Source organism: Rhinopithecus roxellana, chromosome 2 (genome assembly GCF_007565055.1).
Source record: "Rhinopithecus roxellana isolate Shanxi Qingling chromosome 2, ASM756505v1, whole genome shotgun sequence".
NCBI lineage: Eukaryota > Metazoa > Chordata > Mammalia > Primates > Cercopithecidae > Rhinopithecus > Rhinopithecus roxellana.
The window spans coordinates 11,499,374-11,514,824 of record NC_044550.1 but is presented as its reverse complement, the minus strand read 5'-3'; the positions used below and the strand labels follow the sequence as shown (position 1 = coordinate 11,514,824).

Genomic DNA, 15,451 nt, shown 5'->3' with positions numbered 1-15,451 from the left:
ATTTATTTGATAAACAATTCACAACAGAAGCTTTGAGTAAACACACTTGCGAATAATTAACATGGTTAAGAGAGTTCTAGGAATGATTAAAGCTCAGGTATCGAGGTCTAAGGTAAATATCATTGGGGGCAATATCCCTAGTCGACCTCCCCCAAGAAGGCCATCTGGGTCAAAGGTTAGTTAATGGAGGTAGGGTAAACAGACAACTGGGGAAGCCTCTATTGTCCCTAGTATTTACCCGATGACCTAATGTTCCAAGGTAAGAACCAGCTGCCTTCAGTTTATTCAATTATTACAAGCTATGAAACCTTCTGACCTTCTAAAAGGTTTGTGACTATTCCCTATAACTTTCCCTAATATTTCCCTTTAATATTTCCACCACCATCCTGAGTGTATCCCAGCATTTGTCTTGCTTTGTCTATTCAATACCAATGTCTTCTAGTAGGAATATACTTTTGGTGAATTTATCCTTCCCACTGTACCATAGGGTTCTAATGAGAATCCATCAGTCACAGAACTGGCCCCATCTGCCCTGCTCCTCTCCATAGTCTGAGAGAGAGGGATGTGATCTGGGCTCAAGTCATCGTTGTACCTCAGTTTTTTGAACACAGTGATTGGCCCAATGGGATAGGAATATAATTCCCTTTATTTATTCAGAATGCTTCCTTGAGATTTTTTAAAAAACTCTGGAGCTACAGGCTTAAATGTAGGTGACAGTAGAGATAGAAATATGGAATAATTAATTCTCATAAAAATGGACTATCATAAGCATTAAAATAAAAGTACAATGTGTTAAGTAAGCACAGGTAATGAAGTTTCCTGACTGAGTCTTAATTGTGTCTGCTGTTAGAATTTAGACATATCTGATATTCATATCTATCTCCTGAACTTCAGTCCTGTATATCCATCTGCCTACTAGATGTATTCACTTAGCTATACTATAGATATTTTGGACACAAAATATATAAAACAAAATCCACATTTATTTTCCTAAAACCTGCTCCAAACTTACTTTTCCTCCTGGTTCCCCTGTCTCAATGAACAGCACCAACATACATTAAACTGTCCAAACCAGATGCTGAGATTCATCCTGGACAACTCCCTTGCCCTTTTCTAAAACATAATGTCAGACAAATTCAGTAAAGTCTACCTTCTAAATACTACTTTTTTTTTTATTTTTTTTTATTATTATTATACTTTAAGTTCTAGGGTACATGTGCATAACATGCAGGTTTGTTACATATGTATACTTGTGCCATGTTGGTGTGCTGCACCCATCAACTCGTCAGCACCCATCAACTCGTCATTTACATCAGGTATAACTCCCAATGCAATCCCTCCCCCCTCCCCCCTCCCCCCTCCCCATGATAGGCCCCGGTGTGTGATGTTCCCCTTCCCGAAATCACTCCTTTTGTCTTCATCCTCATTGTCTTGAGGCAACCTAAAGCAACATCAAATCTGGTTTGAGCTACTGCAACATTCATTCTCTTAGTATTTCTGCCTGAAGTCTTAAATTATTATTAATTTAACAAATATTTGTATTAGTCATTGATCTAGATGCTGAAGATAGAGAAGCAAAATTAAATGGCTGAAAAATCAACTGCCCTGTATTGAACTTTGTTATTATGTTAAGATTTCTGTCTTTGATAATGACATATTCTAAAGAGAGAAAGTTAGATTTGCTCCTAATTTCACAACAAATCAACAACTGTGGCAAAAATAGAAAAAAAGCCTCATGGTATTTTCTAAGCCACTCTGCCTCTGTGCATTTTTCATCAATATAGTGATTGCACATCACTCTTAGCTGCTTCTGTCATAGATCACTAGTTGATCAACAACATCCTAGATAATATAGTTATCCTTTCAGTGAGAGGATGTAGAATATGTCTTACTGGGAAACCTCCTGCATTCTCTGTTACAGAAACCTATGCAGATGCACAATGAACACAGTAGCTTCCAATCTCTTCAGAAAAACATTTGTTTCTGCAGCTTGGGGCAGGGATGATGACTACACCTGTAAACCAGGCTTCTTGAGCGTCAGAGATATTATAGCTTTTCCAAAGGGTCACAAATCGAGTCTTGATCAGATCTGGAGAAACGGAAAAGCATCCAATGAGTAGATTCTCTCTGTTATTCCACCTGTGGAAGTTTATTGAACTCACTCTTTGGAATCCCTCAAAAAACTTTTCGTCAATGATCTCATGATTTCTAGGGGCAGAGAAACCTTAATTCCTCAAGGCAACCCCATGTTTCTTTTGCTATAGTGGTAACTGAAAACATATATGTAGGGTTCTCTGTATCATCTTGGTAGGCAAAAACTCAGAGCGGACTACCAGAAAGGTTTCTGGAATTGAAAACTTCTCTTCCAACTCCAGAGGATAGGTGCTCAGCATCAGAGATATCCACCATTATCCAGCAAAGATTCTGGGGATTCCAGCCTTGGTACCTACCATAAAAGTTGTCCTGATATCCTGTCTTTGCAGGACTTTCCAATTCTCATTCTAACAATCATGTTTTCCAAAATGGTTCCTGACCTTGAGTTCTGAGTGCCTGTCCTGAACATATTTCATGAAGTGGCATAATGTATATGATTCATATCTTCCCATCTTTATTGGCATTATTCTGTACTCACAAGTCTATGTGCTGTAAGGATGAGTGCAAATTTTAACACATGTGGAAATTCCTTAAACTTGAAATGGAACTTTTTCAATTACTCCCAACAGAGGGAAGCTCGCTGGTCATTGAACCTATTCAATTAGAAATCAAAGTCAAGGATCCATCCTCAGTTTTTGTGTGTTGTGGCTTGAAAGGGAGTGTACAAAAAACATGGTTCAGCATTTCTTTAACAATATATTTGCCCTCCCAAGTCATAAAAGGTCAGGTCTGGCAGGATTTAGTGACTTCGAATCTCTGTAAAGAGTGATCACAGGGGCAAAAAATTGGTGGTATTAATGCACATTACCAGAAGAAACTACCCAAACCAGTCCTGGGATTAGAGATTTGAGTGGCAACGAACTGGATTTCTAAGAAACTGTCTTCTCTGGTCAAAGAAAATTGGTTTTGCCAGGTTCTGGAATAGGAGACTTCTATCCTTATGTTTGTCCAAACTTTTTTATTTTTTTATTTGAAAACCTAGGCGTGAACTATCTGACATTGTTTATTCATATTTATCCCTTAAAAGACATGTTAAATTATTTGTTTGCTGATTACTTAACTTTTGAAATGAAGGAGTTACCATTTACTCTGCACATCAGTATTAAAATAAATAAATCTAAATATATTCATTATCAACTCCAAACATTTAAAGAAGCTGAAACAATGGCCCTTGTTAAAAATTATTATCAAACTTATCAATCCTTGTCTTTTTCTTGGAATTTTTAGTCTACTTGTCCTTTTGCATAGTTTTGAGTGTACCATCTTGCTACTTGTTTTTTATTTTTTCCTTCTGTTAGTGTTCCCCTTATTCTTTCCTCTGTCTCCTTTTGGATTAATCAAGCATATTTTAATATTCCACTTTATCCTCTCCATTGGCTTTTTAGCTATACTTTTTTTGTTGTTCAAGGGATTAAAATATGCATCCTTAATCTAATATAGTGTTCCTTGAATTAATATTATACCACTTAATGTATAGTGTTAGAACCTTATGAGTTATACTTCCATTTATCTCTCACCTGAACATTGTGTTATTGTTGTTTTACATTTTACCACTCTGTTTTCTTTATAACCACACTTACCTCCCTCTCACCTATTCCTTTACTTCCAAATGACAGATCTATAAAATGTCAGCTTATCTTTAAATTTTAAGAGCTTTAAAATGTCATTTCATTGTCTTATGGCTTGCATATTTCTAGTGAGAAGTCAGCTGTCATTTTTATCATTATAGTCATGCACCATATAACAATGTTTTAGTCAACAGTGGACCAGATATACAATGGTGGTCCAATAAGATTATCATACTGTATTTTTACTGTATCTTTTCCTGTTTAGATATACAAATACTTACCATTGTGCTACAATTTCTATAGTATTCAGTATAGTAAAATGTTGTATAGGTTTATAGCTCAGGAGCAATAGGCTATAGCATATGGCCTAGGTGTGTAGTACCTGTAACATCTAGGTTCATGTAAGTACACTCTGTGTTGTTTAAACAACAATGAAACTGTCTGACACATTTCTCAGAATGTATTCCTGTCATTAAGTGATGCATGACTGTATATGTAATATGTCTTTTTTCTCTTGCTGATTTCAAGATATTCTCTTTGGTTTTCTGCAACTTTATTATGATGTACCCAGATGTAACTTCTGTGTTTATCTTTCTTGGGTTTTGTAAGGTTTCATTAAATTTAGAAAAATATTAGCTATTAGCTCTTCAAATAATTTTTATGCTCTAATCTCTCTTTCCTCTTCCTCTGAGACTCCCATTGCACATGTGTTAGATCACCCAATATATTCTCACAGGTCAGTAAGCTTTTGTTTACATATTCTGAAGTCTTTTTACTTTAATTTGTTTTTTTTTTAATTGCCCTCTCTTTAACTCCACTTACATATTTTTTTCTGCAGTGCCACGTGTGCTGCTAATCACATCCAGTGAAATTTTGGTTTCAAATATTGTACAGTCATGCATTACTTAATGACAAGAACACGTTTTGAGAAATGCATCATTAATGATCCAATCATTGTGTGGACATCATACAGTGTGCTTACATAAACCTAGATGATACAACCTACTATACACTTAGGCTATATGATATAGCCTCTTGTTCCTGGGCTACAAACCTGTACAGCATGTTACTGTACTAAATACTGTAGGCAATTGTAACACATTGGTAAGTATTTGTGTATATAACTATATCTAAACATAGAAAAGGTACAGTAAAGATACCATATTATATACTTATGGTACCACTGTCATATTTATGATCTGTTATTGATGGAAACATTGTTATGCAGTGCATAGCTATATTTCTCAATTCTAAGGTTTCCTTTTGGTCTCTTTTTAATTTCCATTTCTCTTGAGAGATGCCTCATCTATTCACTCATTATGTCTTTTTTTCCTAGAAATCTTTGAAAATCTTTAAAAACAATCTCTTTTACAGCCTTTTCTACTAATTTCCACATCTGTGCCATTTCTGTGTCTGTTATTATGAATTCTTTTTTTCCTTCTGCTTATGGGTTGTAGTTGCTGCTCTTTGCATGTCTAATAACTATTATTTGAGGGACTTTGTATATGCTACATTGTGGAGAGTCTACATTTTGCAACCTGTGGATCAGGAGGTGCCCTCATGAGCCCATGCCACAGGGCCCTGGGCATGAAACACAGAGCTATGTGGAGTCTCAGCAGAATAGCCACTCAGGTACACACAGAAACATACTCCAGCTCAGGAATCCTGGCAAGACAGGAAATCTATCTGTACATATCCCTAGGAAGGGGACTGAATCCAGGGAGCTAAGCAGCATCATTCTGTTTGCCCCACTTACGGGGGCTCTCACAAGTTAAGACCCACTGGCTTGGAATTCCAGCCAGCCAGTGGCAACAGGCTGGAGACTGCCTGTGATGGGACCGAGTTCCCAGGGGAAGGGGCAGCCAGCATCTCTGTGTTTTGGTCAACTCAGCTGTTCTAGCCTGCTGGCTCCAGGAAGTGCAGGCCATCCGGACAGGGAGGAGTCCCCACCAACAAGGCACAGCTGCTGTGCCAGATCATGCCCAGACTGCTTCTTTAAGTGGGATCCCAATCCATTCCTTCTCACTCGGTGGGGCCTCCCTGTGTTCAGCAACTCCAGCCAGGGTCATATGCACAGAGCTCTGATCTCCCCCTGGGACAGAGCCCTCCGGGGGTAGGGGCAGCTGTTGTCTTAGCATTTCAGTTGACTCAACCATTCCAGCCTGCCAGCTCTGGAAAGTCCAAGTGGTCTGGACGAGGAAGAGATCCCCCCAATCCAGCATACCTGCTCTCCCCAAAAGCAGCCAGACTGCTTCTTTAAGTGGGTCCCTGATCCCATTCCTCCTGACCCGGTAATGCCTTCCAATAGAAGCCTCCACACACCTCATCTAGGAGCATTTGAGCCAGCAACAGGTCAGTAGCCCCCTAGGATGGAGATCCCAGAGGAAGGAGCAGGCAGACATCTTTGCTGTCTTGCAGCCTTCACTGGTGATACCTCCAGGTATGGGAAAACTCAAGGCAACCAGGGTCTGGAGCAGACCCCCGGCAAACTGCAGCAGCCCTACAGAAGAGTGCCCTGACTGTTAGAAGAAAAACAAACAAACAGAAAACAACAGCAACAAAAAAAAAGATGCCACAAAAATCCCATTTAAAGGTCAGTAACCTTAAAGATTGAAGGTAGATAAGCCCACAAAGATGAAAACGAATCAATGCAAAAACGCTGAAAACTCAAAAAGGCAGGGTGCTTTTTATCCTCCAAATGACTGCAACACATCTCAAGCAAGGACACAGAACTGAGGCTGAGATGGCTGAATGAGAGAAGTAGGCTTCAGAACGTGGGTAATAACAAACTTTGCTAAGCTAAAGGAGCATGTTGTAACTTAATGTAAAGAAGCTAAGAATCATGATAAAACAATACATAAGCCAATAACAAGAATAGCCAGTTTAGAGAGGAACATAACTGACCTGATGTAGCTGAAAAACACAACACAAGAACTTCACAATGTAATGTAATTGTAAGTATTAATAGCAGAAAAGACCAAGTAGAGGAAAGAATCTCAGAGCTTGAAGAGTATCTTTCTGAAATAAGACAGGCAGACAAAAATAGAGAAAAAAGAATGAACAAAACCTCCAATAAATGTGGGATTATGTAAGAAGACTGAACTTAAGACTGATTGGAATACCTAAAAGAGATGAGGAGAATGGAACCAAGTTGGAAAACATACTTCAGGATGTCATCTAGGAGAACTTCCCCAAACTAGCAAGACAGGCCAACATTCAAATTCAGGGAATCTGGAGAACCCTAGTAAGATACTCCTTGAGAAGATCCATCCTCAGGCACATCATCTTCAGATTCTCCAAGGTCAAAATGAAAGAAAAAACATTAAGGGCAGCCAGAGAGAAGGGTCAGGTCACCTACAAAGGGAAGTCCATCAGACTAATACCACATCTCTCAGTGGAAACCCTACAAGCCAGAAGAAATTGGGAGCCAATATTCAACATTCTTAAAGAGTTTCCAACCCAGAATTTCACATCTGGCCAAACTGAGCTCCATAAGCGAAGGAGAAATAAGATCCTCTTTAGACAAGCAAATGCTGAGGGAATTTGTCACCACCAGGCCTGCCTTGCTCCTGAAGGAAGCACTAAATATGGAAAGGAAAACTTTTACCAGCCACTACAAAAACACAGTTAAGTACACAGACCAGTGACACTATGAACCAACCACATAAACAAGTCTGCAAAATAACCAGCTAGCATCATGGTGACAAGATCAAATTCACACATAGCAATACTAACCTTAAATGTAAATGGGCTAAATGCATTAGAGAAATGCAAATCAAAACCACAATAAGATACCATCTCACACCAGTCAGAATGACGATTATTAAAAAGTCAGAAAACAGCAGATGCTGGCAAGGTTGTGGAGAAAACGGAACAATTTTACACTGTTGGTGGGAGTATAAATTACTCCCACCATTGTGGAAGGCAGTGTGGTGATTCCTCAATGATCTTGAGGCAGAAATACCGTCTAATCCAGCAATCCCATTACTGGGTATGTACCCAAAGGAATATAAATTATTTTGTTATATATGCATGCATATGTTCACTGCAGCACTATTCACCATAGCAAAGACATGGAATCAACCTAAATGCCCATCAATGATAGACTGGATAAAGAAAATGTGATACATGTACACCATGGAATACTATGCAGCCATAGAAAGGAATGAGATCGTGTCCTTTGCAAGGACATAGATGGAGGTGGAAGCTGTTATCCTCAGCAACTAATGAAGGAACAGAAAACCAAACACCACATGTTCTTACTTGTAAGTGGGAGCTGAACAATGAGAACACATGGACATATGGTGGGGAACAACACACACTGGGACCTGTCAGGGAGTGTTAGGGGAGAAGGAGAGCATCAGGAAGAATAGCCAATGGATGCTGGGCATAATACCTAGGTGATGGGATGATCTGTGCAGCAAACCACCAGGGCATAGGTTTACCGATGTAACAAACCTGCACGTCCTGCACATGTACCCCAGAACTTAAAATGAAAGTTGAGGGAAAAAATAGTGTTTTGTTCTTGAACATTATTAATATATTGGCAAGTGAACTTGATGTCCTGAAATTTTATTTTAGGATTTGAGAATCTAGCCTAGAGTAGCCTGTATTGCAGGGCTATTTTTAAGGTGTAACTTTTCTGGGGTCTGAATTGAAGTCCTGGTATGTTCCGCAAAGTATCTTCACTCCGGCGAGGTCTTTTCAGGGTTTCTTAGAACTCCAGCAACTCTAAGCTCTGTAATACCTCCCATTAGCTCTCCTTGCCAGGTCTCAGAGTCATCCTGTACATGTGAGGCTTCATATTGGACTGAACACTTAATGGTACCCCTAAATTTCTGGAGCTCATTCTCTGCACAGATTTATCTTCTTCAGATCTTTGCAAATTCCACCCACCTCAGCATCCCCAAATACTAAACTCTGTTTTCTGCACCTAGAGAAGTTGCTGCTGTCTGTTCAGGCTCCACTTCTCTGTGCCATGATTAGGCATGTGCCCCAGGCAGAAGTCTGGGTTGAATATGGAAATAACCCCAACTGTTTCTCTTCTCTCAGTGGTCCAATCTGTAGTGCCTGTTGCCCAGTACCTGAAAATCGTTTCCGTATATATTTTGCTGAATTATATAGTTTTTTAAAGCAGGAGGTTAAGCGTTGAACCTAATCTATAATTTTCGAATCAGAGTCCCTTGCTTGCAACTTTGTCACCCCTTATCTCCCCAAATTAATCTGCATATTGTATCCAGAGTGGTTTTTCTAAAGTACAGTTCTAACTATGTAATTCTTATACTTACAAAGTAATACAATATCATTTAGTGCTTAAAATTCTTTATTGGCTCCCCACACCCCTTGGGACGAAATCTGGACACCTTGATAGGGCTTATAAAGTACTACACTATCCAGTCTATTCTTAAGTCTCCAGCCCCATCTCTTGCCACTTTCTCCATGCACTGTCTGCATCAACCATATTAATTGTTGTTCGTTGTTTTAATTAAGCAATGCTCTCACACCTTAGTCTTAAGATACGAAGGTCACTTGACTGGGAAAGATCTCTTCCATACTTCTCTTTATCTTCTGATTACATCCTAAACATTCTTTACGTCCCTTTCTCCTTGAAGGCTCTCTGAGCTACAAAGTCTCCTGGTACATGTTCTTATAACAGTTGCACTATTACTTCATAAGCTCTATGAATGAAGAAATTGATTGTATCCTCATACTCTAGTTCGTAGTTTGACATTAAATATTTAAAGAATAAACAGATGTGTTTGGTCAACTTTTCTTTTTAAATTTGAGACCCTGTGGGTACATGTGCATGTTTGTTACATGGATATATTGAATAATGCTGAGCTTTGGGCTTCAGTTAATCCACCACGCAAATAGTGAACAGAGTTCCTGATAGTTTTTCCTTCTTTGCTTTCCTTCCTTCCTCCTACCTTTTGGAGTTTCCAGTGTCTATTGTTCCCATCTTGATGTCTACATGTACCCAGTGATTGGCTCCCATTTACTGGTGAGACTATGCAGTATTTGGTTTTCCGTTTCTGTATTCATTGACTTAGAATAATGACCTGTAGCTGCATCCAGGTTGCTGCAAAATGTATTATTCTATATTTTATGGCTGTGTAGTATTCTATGGTGTATATGTACCACCTTTTCTTTATCCAGTTCATCACTGATGGGCACTGAGATTGATTCCATGTCTTTGCTATTGTGAATATTGCTGTGATTAACATGCCAGTGAAGGTGTCTTTTTATCTTTTAGAACTATTTATTTTCCTTTGGGTATATACCCAGTAATGGGATTGCTGGTTTGCATGGCAATTCTGTTTATAGTTCCTTGAGAACTCTCCAAACTGCTTTCCACAGAGGCTGAACTAATTTATAGTCCCACCAACCATTTATAAGAGTTTGGAAGACATTTTGGTGTTATGTCTATAAATTCCAGATCTTTGGAAGGAAGGCTTAAAACAAAGTGCTAATAGACACGGAATTATGTTTCTCTTTCCTTTTAAAGTAATAATCATGAAACTGCATACCCTTTCACACATACCCCTGCAAAAACATTTCCTGATTTCACAGCCCATTTAGAGTTACTCAATGGATAGTAGGAAATTAGAAAATATTCCAAATTTTTTTTTGTAGGAAACATGGAAGAATAGAATACCTCCGAGATGAGCAATATTTCTGGGGCTCTTTTACATAAGCCAAAAAATCTTGATAAAACCTATTTTATCATTTTACTCCCTCTCTGTTCATTTATTTAGCAAATAGTCAACAACTATTTGGCAAAATGCCATTGTCTGTGTGCCAGTTAATATTTTTCAAGTGAAGTGATGAGCGCTAAGAAATCAGTTGTGAACGAGGCAGACAAGATCCCTGCCTTCAAAGAGTTTATACTTTAGTGAGTTTTATATCAACTGATGTCCAGCTAAGTTGATTTTTGTAAAATAGAAGATGCGTTTGAGAGGAGGACTCTTTCATAGATGCCCAGAAACCCAGTTCTATAGGATCATGCTGGTCTATTGATACGCCCAAGGAAGAATGACAGTCTTACTAAAACTGCATTCAGATTATGGATTATTTGAGTTGAGAACTATGTATTTAGCTGATTTTCTACAGTTATCTTTTGATCTTGAGTTGACTTTTCCTTTTAATTTATGTATTCAATATCCAACAAATACTCATCTAACAATTACTAGGTATCTAGCACTCACTTAGGCACTGAAGATTAAGCAGTAGCAAAGGCAGACAAGTGTGAGATCTTATATGATTTAAATTTTAGTGGGAGTGGGGTGAGGAGAGAGAGAAAATATTGAACCAAATAAATAAGTCTGAACATACATATATAGCATATTTATGCAAAAAATAACAAAGGGTAATGGGATATAGAGTGACTGGTTAGCTACTGTAGATTGGATTATTAGAGAAAGTATTTCTGAGTAAGCGATACTTAATCTTAATGAGAAGGTGATCACTGAGCCAATAAAGAGAAAGATAATTCTTAGAGCAAAGCTCTTAAGGTGAGAATGAGAAAATTACAGAAAGATCAAAGTGCCAGGGTGTAGCAGGTGAAACAGTGATTCTGAAGACTGTGTATAATATAAAGTCTTTAGCCAGAATCATCAGGAAATAATATATAAACATAAGTCAAATATGTAGATACTGTCCCTTCTATACATTTCCTTCTATTCTCCTTCTCAAGTTTAATCATCAGCATGAATTATCACATCAATGTCACTATCATACTCTGGGCTCTACTTTTAAAATACTTCCTTGTTAGGCTTATTCAATAACCATCTCAACAAAGTGCTCTGTTATTTGTAATTACAACTACAGATACTGATTACTTAAACTTCCAATTAGAGTCATCATTACAATCTTTTAACCCTTAGTTCATGGTAGTGGAACTTACGGTTGTTCAATATAGAGGTTATCAAGGAGTTTAAAAGAAGGAAAAAATGGCAGATGACAAATATCAGCTGACTGATGTATTCTTGATTTTATATCATTCTCAGAAATAACTGTGGCTGGGGAGGGACTTTCAGGAAGCTGATATGACATATTACTATTAATATAACTAAGTTTATAACCCCAGGCAGAGAAAGTTTGAAGACATAATTTTGCAAAGAAAAGAGGAAGAGATGAATGTTGATTAGAGGAATCTATGCTTTAAAATACGAGAAGTAAATGTATAGATTGCAGCAAGACATTAAGAATAGTGCCTCTCAAGTATTAAGATGATAATGAAAGATGGAAAGAATAGGACTGGGTTTGTTTGATAAACACCAGGCTTTTCATTATGTCTGAACCAAAGATTGTGTTAATCTAAGAGTGTCAAGATTCCAAGGAAAAGTAAGACTGGAAATGAAAATAGGAATATGCCTTGGATTTCAGGCTAAGCAGTCTTAAATCAATTCAGTTATCAGTAAGGAATCATTTAAGAGTTTTAAGGACGCTAGTGGTATAAATTTTTTTGTATATTCATGCTGTTTCCAAGTTATGGATTTGATAAACCTGATACTTACTTTTATTTCCTGATCCAGATAGTTTGGTATGCAAATGGTGTTTGCTTTCACATCATTCTTGGTACTCGTCATCCCTGAAGAACAGGAGCCAGGAGTAGAGCATGCCTTTGGAGGTGATGGTGGACTTTTGGCCTTAATTTCTTCCTAAATCAAAGGTATAATATAACCAATATACATTTGCACCCGTCTATATTTTCTATGAAAACTCAATGAAAAATGAGTAAGAAATATTGTGGTTAATGAGAAACACATGAAAGTAAAAAAGGTTAGTGTTATCTTAAACTATCAAATATTTATATTGGGAGACAAAACAAATAGTGATATCTTATTAACTTTTGATGAAATCACTTTAAACTCTTGGTCAAATAACAAGATAACAAATTTGTAGTATGCAATGTATAACCTTTTACATCGCAATTCCAGATAACAGCCAACTCATGACATATGAGATTTGCTGTTAAGTTGGGAAGATTTCTCTTTTGTGGCCAGAAAAAGACAGCTGAGAGGTTTTATGCTTTGTCTGTGAAGCAACTACATGACGCAAGTTGCTACCTCCTTGCTCTAAGTAAGAGCTAACAGCTGGAGAGTTAGAAAGGCAAACTAAATTTCTTCCCTTGATCAGTTGGAAGGGAAATACAAAGATTATTTTCTTGTTCTGGGAGGTAAATATACTGTTTGCAATTTTTAAAAATTAAAAGGTTGTGGAAGCTTTAAGTCCATGAAGAGTTATAGAAGCCTTAGATCCATGTGCCTGTTCCAGGAAAGGCTTTCTACCCTTCGAAGTGACTGATTTGTAACAACACATAGAACCTAGTACATAAATGAGACAACAACCTGGGATTTTGATGATTGGAATTGATAGAACAATATTTAACTTTATGTTTAGTAAAAATAAAGCTATATTGTATTTGAGGTTTTTTAAAATTATACTTTAAGTTCTAGGGTATGTGTGCACAACGTGCAGGTTTGTTACATATGTATACATGTGCCATGTTGGTGTGCTGCACCCACTAACTCGTCATTTACATTAGGTATATCTCCTATACCTATCACTCCCCACTCCCCCAACCCCACGACAGGCCCTGGTGTGTGATGTTCCCCTTCCTGTGTCCAAGTGTTCTCATTGTTCAATTCCCACCTATGAGTGAGAACATGTGGTGTTTGGTTTTTTGTCCCTGCGATAGTTTGCTGAGAATGATGGTTTCCAGCTTCATCCGTGTCCCCACAAAGGACATTAACCCATCCTTTTTTATGGCTGTGTAGTATTCCATGGTGTGTATGTGCCACATTTTCTTAATCCAGTCTGTCACTGATGGACATTTGGATTGGTTCCAAGTCTTTGCTCTTGTGAATAGTGCCACAAAAAACATACATATGCGTGTGTCTTTATACCAGCATGATTTATAATCCTTTGGGTATATACCCAGTAATGGGATGGCTGGGTCAAATGGTATTTCTAGTTCTAGATCCTGGAGGAATCGCCACACTGTCTTGCACAATGGTTGAACTAGTTTACAGTCCCACCAACAGTGTAAAAGTGTTCCTATTTCTCCACATCCTCTCCAGGACCTGTTGTTGCCTGACTTTTTAATGATAGCCATTCTAACTGGTGTGAGATGGTATCTCATTGTGGTTTTGATTTGCATTTCTCTAATGGCCAGTGATGATGAGGATTTTTTCCTGTGTCTGTTGGCTGCATAAATGTCTTCTTTTGAGAAGTGTCTGTTCAGATCCTTTGCCCACTTTTTGATGGGGTTTTTTTTGTTTGTTTGTTTTGTTTTTGTAAATTTGTTTGAGTTCTTTGTAGGTTTTGGATATTAGCCCTTTGTCAGATGAGTAGATTGCAAAAATTTTCTCCCATTCTGTAGGTTGCCTGTTCACTCTGATGGTAGTTTCTTTTGCTGTGCAGAAGCTCTTTAGTTTAATTAGATCCCATTTATCAATTTTGGCTTTTTTGCTATTGCTTTTGGTGTTTTAGACATGAAGTCCTTGCCCATGCCTATGTGCTGAATGGTATTGCCTAAGTTTTCTTCTAGGGTTTTTATGGTATTAGGTCTAACATTTAAGTCTCTAATCCATCTTGAATTAATCTTCGTATAAGGAGTAAGGAAAGGATCCAGTTTCAGCTTTCTACTTATGGCTAGCCAATTTTCCCAGCACCATTTATTAAATAGGGAATCTTTTCCCCGTTTCTTGTTTTTGTCAGGTTTGTCAAAGATCAGATGGGTGTAGATATGTAGTATTATTTCTGAGGGCTCTGTTCTGCTCCGTTGGTCTATATCTCTGTTTTGGTACCAGTGCCATGCTGTTTTGGTTACTGTAGCCTTGTAGTATAGTTTGAAGTCAGGTAGCGTGATGCCTCCAGCTTTGTTCTTTTGACTTAGGATTATCATGGCAACGCGGGCTCTTTTTTGGTTCCATATGAACTTTAAAGTAGTTTTTTGCAATTTTGTGAAGAAGGTCATTGGTAGCTCAATGGAGATAGCATTGAATCTATAAATTATCTTGGGCAGTATGGTCATTTTCACAATATTGAGTCTTCCTATCTATGAGCATAGAATGTTCTTCCATTTGTTTGTGTCCTCTTTTATTTCATTGAGCAGTTGTTTGTAGTTCTCCTTGAAGAGGTCCTTCACATCCCTTGTAAGTTGGATTCCTAGGTATTTTATTCTCTGTGAAGCGATTGTAAATGGGAGTTCACTCATGCTTTGGCTCTCTGTTTGTCTGTTGTTGGTGTATACAAATGCTTGTGATTTTTGCACGTTGATTTTGTGTCCTAAGACTTTGCTGAAGTTGCTTTTCAGGTTAAGGAGATTTTGGGCTGAGACAATGGGGTTTTCTAAATACACAGTCATGTCATCTCCAAACAGGGACAATTTAACTTCTTCTTTTCCTAATTGAATACCCTTTATTTCTTTCTCCTGCCTGATTGCCCTGGCCAGAACTTCCAACACTATGTTGAATAGGAGTGGTGAGAGAGGGCATCCCTGTCTTGTACCAGTTTTCAAAGGGAATGCCTCCAGTTTTTCCCCATTCAGTATGATATTGGCTGTGTATTTGTCATAAATAGCTCTTATTATTTTGAGATACTTTCCATCGACACCTAATTTATTGAGAGTTTTTAGCATGAAGGACTGTTGAATTTTGTGAAAGGTCTTTTCTGCATCTATTGACATAATCATGTGGTTTTTGTCTTTAGTTCTGTTTATATGC

At 37.9% G+C, this 15,451-nt stretch overlaps 1 protein-coding gene across 1 annotated transcript in view; it reads right to left on the bottom strand.

Annotated features, from left to right (window-relative positions):
* C2H4orf17 (chromosome 2 C4orf17 homolog) overlaps positions 1-15,451 on the bottom strand; it is a 37,429-nt gene that overhangs the window by 6,057 nt on the left and 15,921 nt on the right. Inside the window, exon 5 of the mRNA XM_010371634.2 lies at positions 12,239-12,382. Coding sequence (XP_010369936.1) covers positions 12,239-12,382 — 144 coding nt within the window. The remainder of the gene's footprint in view (positions 1-12,238; positions 12,383-15,451) is intronic.